The following is a 12,441-nucleotide window of genomic DNA, read 5'->3' on the forward strand; positions in this document are numbered from 1 at the left end:
GAAGCCCAACGGCGGTCGGCGACTGGCAGCGCTACTCAATCTGGACCGCTGCCAGCTCGTGATAGAGCCAAAGCCCAGCAAGCTTCAGGTATGCTACTGTTCCCCAGTTGACGAGTGCCCAACATATTTCTCTATATTTTGTAGACATCAGCACTGTGAGAATCCCTTCCATCAATGTGCTAATCGGCTGGCAGAAGCTCGAGCTAAACGACGATCACGCCGGTTGGAGCTTCCATCGCCTATTCCTCCGAGCGACGACCAGTCTTACGAAGCCATATTTGAGAGCTACGAGTGCTATCGCACGCTCCGTGAGGCCAGCATCGACGTTGACTTCCGAGCTGAAGGCCCATCGAGGGATCCACGACGAGGTCGCCAGCGTATCACTCCGCATTGCCGGGCATACGCACGAGAAAATCGTTCGAAGTTGATCAAGCACTGGACGTACACGTTCCAGCCGCCGGGCTCTGACAAAGTCTATACAAAACGGCAGGTTGCTCGAACTAGCCCCTCCGTCTCGCCGATTGCATCGCGTTCGACCACACCAGAGCCATCATGTCTACCGTCCCCAAGCCTGGCCCGGCCAAACTCCTGCCAGGAGCAGGGCTCGATGAGTGGCTCGAAGAAGCCAAACAATGTCACTACCTCCCGGAAGCTGTCATGAAGCAGCTCTGCGAGATGGTAAAAGAAGTCCTCATGGAGGGTATGTTGCCTATTCATGGCTAGGCTACTATCATACTAATATGAACCTTAGAGTCCAACATACAACCTGTTGTAACACCAGTCACAATCTGTGGAGACATCCATGGCCAATTTTATGATTTACTTGAGCTTTTCCGTGTTGCTGGCGGTATGCCCGGGGAGACTCATGTCGAGGCCCCCCAGACATCGACTACAGTCATTAGATCTGAAGATATCGAACCCCCAACCGAAATAACAAATCCCAAGTTGAAGAAGAAGATAAAGAATGCTGGGTCATCTGGTGAAGACGATGAGGAGGAGGAGGACAATGCGAACACCTCATCTGAGAATGTTCAAAGATCAGGCACCCCTGACTCTGGTGTTGGTGTCACTTCGTCATCACAATCAGCAGATACTCGCTTTGTCTTCCTCGGAGACTTTGTCGACCGAGGCTACTTCAGTCTCGAGACTTTTACACTTCTTATGTGCCTCAAGGCGAAGTATGTAGATCCAGAAAAGTCCATGAATTGCACACTAATCAGTTGCAGATATCCTGATAGAATAGTCCTCGTCCGTGGAAATCACGAATCTCGTCAGATTACACAAGTGTACGGTTTTTACGAAGAATGCCAGCAGAAATATGGCAACGCATCTGTATGGAAAGCATGTTGTCAAGTGTTTGACTTTTTGGTACTTGCTGCTATTGTTGACGGCACCGTGCTTTGTGTACACGGTGGTCTCAGTCCGGAGATCCGAACCATCGATCAGATCCGAGTTGTGGCTCGTGCTCAGGAGATTCCGCATGAAGGTGCCTTCTGCGATCTCGTATGGAGTGACCCCGAGGATATAGAAACTTGGGCAGTCAGTCCACGCGGTGCTGGATGGCTTTTCGGTGACAAGGTTGCGACGGAGTTCAACCATGTCAATGGTCTGCAAACCATCGCAAGAGCACACCAGCTCGTGAACGAAGGTTATAAGGTATGACACTCCCTACACAGTACATACTTCGAGTGTTTCCCACTAAACATTTTATCAGTTCCATTTCCCCGAGAAGTCCGTCGTCACCGTCTGGTCTGCGCCTAATTACTGTTACCGATGCGGTAATGTTGCCTCAATAATGACCGTGGACACGACTCTAGACACCAAGTTTAGCATTTTCTCTGCCGTTCCTGACGACCAACGACACGTCCCAGCTGGCAGACGCGGACCGAGTGATTATTTCCTTTGATTGTATGTTGGAATAGAGGGCATGGCAGGCGTTGTCAATGAGTTCCCAACTTGTATAGTAGATATGAGATGCATGTGGGCCTTCGATACCCCTGGGCTATTCACATGAGGTCATGGGCCATGAATTCAATGAAGCTGCTCCTAGGAGAGCTCTAGGAAGTACACACATATACATTTAAGACCGACGGTTTTTTTATGCTCTTTATGATCTATGACAAATGTGGCAGCTCGCTTGTATTATCTTCCAAGAGGAAGGTCAAATCAAGCAAGTGAACCTCAGACGCGACCTTGTATCATTTCTATGAGATCACACATTCATTAGGTTTTTCCTGAGAACCCGAAGGTTGACGCGGCGGTAGCGTAGGTGCAGATTGAGAAACCACAGCACGTATGCCACTGCCCAGCAATGGGCTCTCGTGTAGCAATAGCCAGTCGCCCCGTTGAGCCTGCCAGCTCTCCTCAGTCTCGCCGACAGCCAAGGTGAATAATACCCAGGCTTCAAGGGTCTGCGATCTCGTATTCCGTTGAACAACAAGGCCAACACGAGAACTTCTTTGTTTTGGAATCAAAGCCTCGTCCGAGAGCAGATATGCGCTCCCTTGGTCAACTGCTTTCTGGAAAGCCTCGATGCTCTGCGGGCTTTCCCTCTTGGTAGCTTCGCTGATGAAACCACACGACAAGGCTCCGCGAGGCTGTCCATTGTCGAACTCAAGAATAAGTGCTGGCGGTTTACTGGGTATAATCGACTTTATCTTGCTGGCAAGCCAGGTCCGACGCATTCCCCGTTCAAGCCATTGTCCCTCAGACGTGATCTTGCAATCAGTATAGCCATGAAACACGGCTGGAGCCCATGATGGGTACGGCGCTCGTGGTGGGCCGTGATACAGTGTCAACCTCGAAGCATGGTCCTTCTGCGCTTCGTAAAGCTTGCGCATCCCAGAGCGTGCGTCATCACTCAGATTCCATTGGATTCTTAGTGTAGGAAATAGAGCTCGAACGTAGTCAAGAGGTTCGCCAGCATCGCGTTGACCACAAGATATGGCGAGGTCTGGGAGTGAAACACCGGTTCGGTCATTTCTCTCCAGACGCTTGATGGACTTGGCGAGACTTGGATATTGTCCAGGGCTGTCGACTCTCCACTTCTCCCCAACTTCCAGATGCGCCATGACTCCCATGAAGTCTGATATCTCGCCAAACTTTACGAAGCCGTCCTCAGTTACTACCACAGCATTTGTGGCTAGTTTTATTTCTTGGTAAGTCCAGACTCGTGTCATCCATACTGCCTTCGTTAGTCATTGACTGGTTGAATTGTCAAGAGATCATACCTCCACAACAGAGGGCAAAAGCTGTCTTGACCGGATCAACAGACCTCAACCGCAGACACAACGCGTCAATAATCACCACATGCTTCGCATTGCGGTATATATCGGCCATGGCATTGATGAGGTGAGCCTTGAGAGCTACCTCATGTGAGGTGAGTGTTCTGCTACCTCCAGGTATCGCCAGAGAGTCTGTCCAAATCCATTCCACGCCCAATGGCTCGATCTTCGCAAAGACCTGATCCAACAAACTCTTTCGGAGTCCTCGGTTCTCAGGGTCAGATCCTAGCCCCTGAGACCAGACATGAGAAAGGGCAGCAAAACCCTCCTCGGGGTTGATCATAAATTGCCCGTATTTGTTGACACACAAGGCTCCATTCATATCGACTGATGCCTCAATTTCTGCTAATGTAGGTTTCACGAACACCTCGTTGTGAGCAAATGGGGCGTGGAAGGAGATGAGTCCAGCTCTCAGAGAGTTAGGAGTTACATGAAGATCTTTGAAGACATTATCCAGTTCTGCTTCTGTCCAGTAGCATAGCTCATTCATAGATAATGAATGAGCGATCGACTCTCCGAGTCCCTTTCCAACCAAATATTGTTTCACGAAACGATTGTTCGCTTCACGAGGCCGCCCAAGTGGCTCCAGGCCAGCGATTGAGGATGCCATCGGGAGTACCTAGGGATGTTATAATGGGTCTGTAGGTAGCTGGTGTGATCAACGGTGCAGTAATTTTTCGAGCAGAACACCTGGCAGGCTTGACCAGAACGCCTTCAAGCCGACGATCTCAAGGGAGACTTTTGCTATTGACAAGGAAACAAATTAAGCAACAACGTGGAAGAGCCGGGCAACCGCCACATTTTCAGCTGTGAGGCAAGCCAATTCAGCTTGCGGAACTCGAGTTGATTGACTTGCGCCTAGACTCTAATCTTCCAAGCCACCTCATGCACAGCCGACCGTTTGCCAGGCCTACTGTGTCTCGGTTCGGAAGTCGAAGATTTAGCGCTTCAGGATATTGGCTATTAGCGGTTCTCGTGCACCTCCAACCCCCGCTAACACTTCCTGTATTTTCACACATCAAATGTCTGCCGAGACACCACATCGGGGCAAGAAGAAAGCAGCAAACCCGATCCTGACTGCAGTGGAAGGATGGCTGTCCACCAATGTTCCAGAAAACTCAGCAGATGCCGAAGATGAGGGGGCGTTGACAAGGACGCTACTTGGCGATGCGCCGAAGCGATGGACTGCATACAGTCCAATGATTCTGCTGCCAAGCGGCAGTTTTACATCTCCTTCATGGGTGAAAAAGCTAGAACAAACAACAGAAGCTCAAAAAGAAAGTTTATGGACCGATATACTGGGACAAATTTCCAGGAAATCGAGCGAAGTGTTCACCCATCTAGCGGCAAATGAAGGAATACCACTTCAAACATCAACTCCGGGCGCAACAGGACAAGATAATGAGAACGTGTCACAAAAACAAGAAGAGAACATCTTGAGAAGCCCTAGTGGCTTGAAGATGCTATACGGAGACTTCGGTCCGTCTAAAACCATGTCCAGCTCAAGAGAGATTACGAATCTGGATTTTGAGAAAGCTCTATGGGTGGCAACGAAGCAGAATGGTATTCATCAGACATGGGCACCAAGATGGACCATGTTCAGCAGAGGAAATGTCAAAGAGAAGGCACGTCTTCTTGACTTCCACGACGAGCCTGGGTCCGCCAATACTAGGAAAGATTTATGTCATCGTATCCGGCCAAGATCTAGCTTGAAAGGCAAATGGGCCGTCGATCTTTATGGTGGCATCGGATACTTTGTGTTCTCGTACGCAAAGCTCGGGCTAAAAATACTCTGCTGGGAATTAAATCCATGGAGCGTCGAGGGCTTAAGGAGAGGAGCCGTACGTAACGGTTGGTCTGTGAAAGTGGTGAAGGGCCAGGATCTCGAAAGTCCAACGTCAGAGCTAGTGGCGGGGGAAGAAACAATCATTGTCTTCCAGGAGGACAACCAGGAAGCTGGAAAGAGAGTTCGTGAACTATGGGGAACTGAACTGACGCCTGACATCTGCCACGTAAACTGTGGGCTTCTTCCCAAGAGTGATGGCAGTTGGAAGACCGCCTGGGACATGATGAGCAAGTCTCAATATGGCTGGCTACATCTCCATGAAAATGTCGGGGTCCACGATATTGAGCATCGGCAGAAAGAGTTGCAAGAACTGTTCGACAATTGGAGTACGGAAGAAACGGGAAACCGTACAGCGCTGGTTGAATATGTCGAATTAGTCAAGACGTTTGCGCCTGATGTGTGGCACTGCGTCTTCGATGTGTACATTAAAAGTTCTAGAAATGAAGATACATGAACGTATATCGTCCCTCATTATATACTCCGTCCAACTCCTCCAAGTCTATGCCCATCATGATTGTCTCCTAAACTTGCTCGGGATGTTCTCCTCAACTATGCTGCGTTTCGCGAGCTCCTCAATACGCTCCTGCTCCTCCTCCATCTCCTCGTGCTTCTTGAAGTGTTCAATGTCTTCAGGATGCGTAAGGTCTTCAAGTTTGGTATTTTCATCGTGATACTTCTCCCAATGGTGGATCTCGTATTCGTACTCATCGTCACCATGGTGGCCAGGCCCAGTCCCCATGTCGGGGAGCGTTTTGCCAGAGGCGATGAAGCTCTGCCATTCTTCCCTGCTGACGGAATTGTCGTTATTTGTATCCAGCAGTCTCATTGCCTCCGCTGCTATTTCATCCCTCCGTGCTTGCGTGACGTCCTTGTTGGACTCGTCCATCAAGCCGTATGTGCGCAAGATCTCTTCGGCTTCCCACTGTCCGTCCGAATCGAAATCGTGCAGGGCAAAGAATGAGGCGGCATCGAAGTTCTCGGCGTGGTGCTCCTCGGCCATATGCTTCGTAATCCAATCTGCATTCTCGTCGACCATAGGCCGCTGATCATGGCTGCCATGGTCTCCGTGAGCGAGCGATGCGCCCGCAAAGCCGAGTAAAATAAGCCACGAGGCGTGCATTGCGCTGGAATGACGGTTCGAATTCTGTCTTGGAGGCGCTCAATTGGTTGTCTCAGGATGCAGCAGGGCGGGTTCTGATGTCTAAACTCGCCGAATCTATGTGTGGTTTCTTTGTCCTCCACCGGATCAAGTGTTCTGTCGATTGCAAGCTGACTCAATCAAGGTCAAAGCGGATGAATTGCGACGGCACAGGCGATAGCACACCAGCCCGGCACTTGCCCGGCGCTAAATTTAAGGTAGCTTATCGAGCTGCAGGGGCTTTAAGGAGCACGCGTTGCGGCGCGACCTTAGCGCGATAGTATGCACAGCTCTCTTCATTACCTAGGTATTGATGATGAGCCTCTCTCTTCGCAAGCCAGGAATAACTTTTCTTGCCTCCACACCAGAATCTTGCCAAGTGTTGAGCCCTTAATTATATCGACCAAGCGTCGAGTATTGCCGCAGTCATGAATAGATCCATAGAGCAGGCTTTGCTCTCTCTCCTTCCGACACAGAACTCCAACCTTCCGCCTCCACTGGTCGAGCTTGCAGGCTCACTGCTTGCACAGTCACGAAACCGAGCAAGCACACTGAAAGCCGAGGAAGAGATCGCGCGTCCTTATGCATGTGCCAATATAGCATGCGATAGGTGTGTTCTTAGAATTGGATGTTGTTATGCTGGTGGGATTCCTAATTTCTTCTAGACTCAAGATATCTCTAAATCTACCACCAATTGAGCCACGGCCTCCCATTCCACCACGCATCTACAAACGTCTGTATAACCACCTAGACAAAATCCTACCAAATTCATCCACGGGTAGCCGTGCTCGGTCGACACCTCTCAATACTCCACGATCGAAACTCCAGGGCTCATCAGCAAACCGGCCACTACCGTCAAGAGGCACCCCGACAAAGGAGTTGTCATTAAGTCATTTTCGAACCCCAGACAAAAACCAAACACCCTCCAAGGTCACAAGTCATAAGGCAATAGGCGTCAGAGTGGATGCAGCAAGCATACCTCCTTGGATTCGACCGACAGTGCGATTCATGTGCAAGGAGCTCAGCACACCCGAACTTGGTCCCACCATCATGGCCGGTATGGAGTCGATTCTGGTGCCTCATGGCCGAAAGTCATCAGATGAGTGGGTCAATGACAACATCACCACGACTCTCGGTGCCATCTACTTCTATGTTTCTGAGCGGGCTCAGTGGAAATCAAGCGACGACCAAGTTGATCAAACCCGCTATCAGGCGGCACGAAAAGTGATTATCAAGACTCTCGACGGGGCGCGGGAAACAGCAACATTCAAGGGCTCAGATCAAGACACAGCTTGGGTTGGATGGAGATCCATCAGACCACGGGACTTGGACAAGGCTGTCATGGAAGTAAATAAGCGAGGCTGGCTGCAAAGTGACTGGTATCAGGGCATGCAAGATCTTGCAGACAGGACGAATGCAGATGATCTGGAGGATGAAGATCACGATGCCACCGAACAGATTCAAAGTGTTGAAATTAGGAGGGCCGACAGTATGTTCCAGGACAGGTATGACCTCCTCAGTCAACGGAGGAGAGATGACTTCAAGGTGTGGAAAGCAGGGATACTCGAACGGATCGCGGCCCTAGAGAACAGCACTGTGCCCATGGAGATTGACTCATAACACCAGTAATTGAATCTAGCTAGCATGGTGCTTGCCACAAGCTCTATCATGGAAGCATGCGCCAAAAACGAAGCTTCCCAGGATCCTAACTCTGAAAACATGACATCCAGGGATTAATCAAGGGGCTGCCGCAGAGGCTATCCTTTACGAAATGAAAGATTGCAGGCTCTTCACCGTGTCGACAACACTCTTCTCGAACGGAATCCAATCAATTCCCAACACCCTATTAGTCTCAGAGTTGTCGACCTTATAATGCTGGTTCTCGGGAGGGAGCTCGCCACCCTTTACATCATCGCCAGGCAGCTTATCTGCAAGATCAGGGAAGTTCTTGCGGATCACGTTGAGAATATCCCTGTTGCTGAAGAAGCTTGGAGTGGTGAACAGTCGCTTGCCGCCCGCTTCTGGGATCTCCAGCCCAGCCTTGATGTGTGCCAACGCAACATCGCGGACATCGACCCAGTTCAGGGCTGCGCCAGTAGGAGGAACGGCTTCTTTCCACTTGCCAGTCGCAGCTGCCACGACGCGCTCATTGCTGGTGTTGATACTGTCTAAGGTTGCCAGGTGATGCACAACCGGACCAAGGACGAGAGGCGGGTTCACGGTTGCGACATCGAACTTGGCGCCATTGGCCGGGTCTTTGACAAAATCCCAAGCGGCTTTTTCTGCAAGTTTCTTAGATGCACGATATGCCACGGCTGGGCTGTCGTAAATCTGCTCGATGGTTACCGGATTCCACGAAGCCTCAGAGAAGGTGGTGTTTGGGTCGCTAATATGGTCCTCATCCAGGATGGCAGCAAATGAGGAGGTTACTACAACCCGCTTGACACTTGGTGCAGACTTCGCGATGGCCTTGAGGATGGCTGTAGTGCCGATCAGAGCAGGATCGATAAGCTCCGTCTTAGGATCGCCTGGTTTCACAAGTCAGTGCCGTTGCCGCACCTCAAATGGTTTTATGATCACATACTGAATTTGAAATGGAAAGGAGAGGCTGTGTGCAGGACGACCTCAATGCCAGGGATCTTGACCACCTCGTCAAAGGCATCTGATTTCGCAATATCAGGAACAATAACAATGTCCAGGTCGTCCTTGCCCTTGTTCGGGTAGGCTTCTCGGATCCTTTGCGCCTTATCCTCGGATCGGACCGTGGTGACCACCTGGTGGCCTTTCTCCAATAGCTGCTCGAGGATGTGTGCTGCGAGACCCTGGCGTTAGTCAAAGATTCGGCGTCGTGGGCGGGAAGGATTGCAGCCGCTCTAAGTGAGGCCCGACTACTCATCCAATTGCAACGCTCAATTCTTACCGGCAATGAAGCCCGAACCACCTATACCAGTACGTTAGCAGTGCTATGTGTGACCAGAAACAGCGACTCCGAATATTGGAGATGCCAGACCCGATGCGGAGCTACTCAAGATAGCTAAGATAGGCACGTACCAGTCAAGAGAACCTTCGTCATTTTGATGAAGTGTTTAATAAAGAAATCTCCTTGATTTTTCACACGAGAATTAGCTTCCTCACGAGTTTCTAAATCTGCTACCTCGTGAATAGGCGAATATGAGCAGCAATCGCAAACTCTTTTGATAATTATACCTTTTCTTCGGTCTAATCTAATCCGCACTTACCCCGCTGTATCAACGTCGCGAGTGGAAACGTCATTCGGCTTTAAAAAGGCGAGTTCTCAAATTGAATATCTTATCGCCGCAAAGCCCATCGGCCATACCTACAGCATTGCTCACCTGCCGTCTTACGGCAATCGGATACAAGCCGGGTTTGAAGGACCCAGGTCCACTTATCCCGTTGCTCTACGCCGGGGCTCAGGGCCGATTCCAGCTCCGGCCTCCTAAAGGAGTTTCACGGAGTCTCAACCCGCTCCGCGTGATCACTTAACGCCGAAATCTAACTTTCAATCATGCACCCTTATATAGAGACACTAAAGGGTGAGATGATTTCGTCAGTGATAGAAAGTGATTATGAATCTTTATATTGCCAGAATGGAGATCCAACATCCATTTAAATGAACAGACATGCACACAGCATCAATTTAAGTAACCAAGCAGGTCTATGTGCCCCGAATACGGCATAAGATTCATATAAACCTCCATTATTAGATCTGTGAAACTGGCAAAAAAAGGCCTGGATCTCTTGAAAGTAATTCGCGGCTTGTGGCTGGCTAATCGGCGCCAGGTTTTCGACCGCATTCACTGCCACTAGTGAAGCCGAACCCTCTTGGATCATAAGAATAGCGAGTTAGATATAGTTTTGTTATGACAAACGTAGGCTGGCCTAGCTATCGAAGACCGCCATCCTTACTGGCTCCTCTTAGCGTTGGACAACATTTCAGCTAAGAATACGGGTTTAGATTCGCTTAGTCCCGGTCAGGGTATCTTGCAACAGGGTCATTGACATGCCTGTGAACGATTCCCGTAGACTTCTTTCATCTAGCCACTCATTGGAACATCTCTCAATCCTAACTTCGGCAGTTTTATGCGAGAAACCCGAAGGGATTGGTTCTTGTCAGAATTACCATGTAGAAACATGATAATATTCCCCTAAAATATATCGTTTCCAAAGGCTAGGAGCACTTGCTGTATATCTGCCTTGAAGATCATGGACACTTACGTTGCCCCTTACCTCTATCAGCAGTCAATGCGGCCAATAAGACCTCCTCTCGCTCGGGTGGTGACAGCCAATATGTGCCTAGACTCGTTTTCGAATAGGCTGCATGCAAATTCAGGCTTCTGGAAGCATTTGACACAATAAACATAGACAGACTTTCAGTCTAATGATATGCACTCTAGCTGTCGTACCCCATTGCAGGTGTCAAAGACCCATCATAGCGTGAAGCACAATTGGTCGTGAGTGTTCTCGGTATACTTTGATTCGGGCTGGAAAGATGTTTGTCCTTTGGCATCGCTCTCACGTGTGGTGCTCGTGGGATTCAAATATTTCTCGAGGACAGAGAAAGCCATTCATGTTGCGCAAACACCAAGTCTCCTTGCCAGGACCTCGAGTCTCCTTTCAGATGCAGGAATGGCATACGTGGTAACACAACTTCAGAAACATATAGTTTCCTTCAGCAGTCCCACCGTCACCTGTGGTTGGTCGCCTAGTAAGCAAGACTATTGGATGCAGAAGATGCCCGCTGTTGTCTAGCACTCGCTTCATCGACCAAACAATTATCCGCTCAACTTGCCCTGGGTAACCGTTTGAAGTTCCTATTCTTGAGACTGATTGTTGATTACACATATTGGTCTGCCTAGCAATGACCGGCTGCAGTGCGGCTGTATCCCTAAGGATCAGCCAATCTACTTTGACAATAGATGATTACAGCAATCTCGTCGGCACCTTTTCTCCGCGCAAAGGGCCCCTAATTATCGTAGACCTCCTGCGAAGGAGATCGCCTTTCCATAAGCAGCAGGATACGCGGTTCTGTCATACCAAGTCTCTGGGGTTAAGAAGTAGGAAAAAGTCATAATATATTCCCCGATCTATCTTGCCCAGACATGGCATGTGCAAACTTTCCTAAACACATTATATGGTTTAACTTATCACGCGGGTCACGCAGCCATGATGTCTCACTTGGCGGTTGTCGACAGGAGGTTTGAAGTGTACTTGCAAGATTTAGTGATCGATATGACAGACTACTGACCTCAGATATGACTTGGACTCAGCTAAACTTTCGCAGACTTGTCGTTTCCGCCCTTGAAAGTCCACGATCAGCCTGTTATGGCTCTCAAACTTCAGCTAGCGGGTCAAATTCTTGTTTGTTCTCGTCTTCCATTTGGAAGGCTCGGCTGCCTGCATCGCTTCTAATAACTCTCATTGGCACTTCCGGCACCTATAACGGTAGTCTCATACGGGCTGGTATTCTCGTCGGGCAGCGGGCATCTGCAGGAGTGTGTTACACATATACCCTTCATCCAAGTGACCTCTATATCACGTTACACACTTCTTGTTGCGCCTGGCGTTGCACTGCGGTGTAGCGTCATAGCTGTACGATGATGAGAGGTGGACCGGAATATATAGTAGACAACTTGGGAGTTTATTGCACGCACATCGCAACAGCCTCAGATTTGCATATGCGATCTTCGGCCCTCGGAGGCTCGCTGCCTATCGCTCAGTCAAACACAAATTTTCGTCTATTGACCCTCGAGAGGCGGCTCTTCCGTTCGTCTATTACATTCGTTTTCATCGGAACTCTCTCTGCAAACGACAATCCAGGATACACGACTTTAGTAAATACCTAATATGTCTCTCGTTGCACAATCGTGTCCTTCAAAACAAGACCACCATCATTAATACGATCGGAGATCGTGGATGCCCAACATGTCGCGTCGCGGAACTGCCGATTGTAGTTGCCCTTTCAATGAAGCGACGGGGAAGGAAGGAGAGGAAGCAAAGATAGGATTAGCATACGGCCAAGACCCTCCAACTTGTCTGAGGAGGTGCAGGGAGACATACCTGGGAAAGCTGTCAGGCAAGCCCGACATTTCTCCTGAGGCCTGCGATATTCTCTTGACAACAACAAACCGCCAGCAATTTCATCCCTTGTATTG

At 49.6% G+C, this 12,441-nt stretch overlaps 4 protein-coding genes across 4 annotated transcripts; 2 read left to right on the forward strand and 2 right to left on the reverse strand.

Moving 5' to 3' along the window:
- Positions 1 to 552: 552 nt before the first annotated feature.
- Positions 553 to 1,906, forward strand: UCRPA7_867 (putative serine threonine-protein phosphatase ppe1 protein; the record flags this gene model as incomplete). Its single annotated transcript, XM_007913458.1, has 4 exons — positions 553 to 700; positions 752 to 1,178; positions 1,239 to 1,656; positions 1,715 to 1,906. 4 exons carry the CDS (start codon positions 553 to 555, stop codon positions 1,904 to 1,906), a joined length of 1,185 nt encoding a protein of 394 aa, XP_007911649.1.
- A 3,732-nt stretch (positions 1,907 to 5,638) lies between these two features.
- Positions 5,639 to 6,250, reverse strand: UCRPA7_868 (putative secretory pathway protein; the record flags this gene model as incomplete). Its single annotated transcript, XM_007913459.1, has 1 exon — positions 5,639 to 6,250. The coding sequence occupies one exon, from the start codon at positions 6,248 to 6,250 to the stop codon at positions 5,639 to 5,641; it is 612 nt and encodes a 203-aa protein (XP_007911650.1).
- Positions 6,251 to 7,276: 1,026 nt separating this feature from the next.
- Positions 7,277 to 7,888, forward strand: UCRPA7_869 (putative origin recognition complex subunit 6 protein; the record flags this gene model as incomplete). The annotated part of the gene is made up of 1 exon (XM_007913460.1): positions 7,277 to 7,888. One exon carries the CDS (start codon positions 7,277 to 7,279, stop codon positions 7,886 to 7,888), a length of 612 nt encoding a protein of 203 aa, XP_007911651.1.
- A 144-nt stretch (positions 7,889 to 8,032) lies between these two features.
- Positions 8,033 to 9,341, reverse strand: UCRPA7_870 (putative nadph-dependent methylglyoxal reductase gre2 protein; the record flags this gene model as incomplete). The annotated part of the gene is made up of 3 exons (XM_007913461.1): positions 8,033 to 8,796; positions 8,853 to 9,080; positions 9,320 to 9,341. The coding sequence occupies 3 exons, from the start codon at positions 9,339 to 9,341 to the stop codon at positions 8,033 to 8,035; spliced, it is 1,014 nt and encodes a 337-aa protein (XP_007911652.1).
- Positions 9,342 to 12,441: the final 3,100 nt, after the last annotated feature.

Source organism: Phaeoacremonium minimum (assembly GCF_000392275.1).
Source record: "Phaeoacremonium minimum UCRPA7 unplaced genomic scaffold PA7_03_scaffold_44, whole genome shotgun sequence".
Lineage (NCBI taxonomy): Eukaryota > Fungi > Ascomycota > Sordariomycetes > Togniniales > Togniniaceae > Phaeoacremonium > Phaeoacremonium minimum.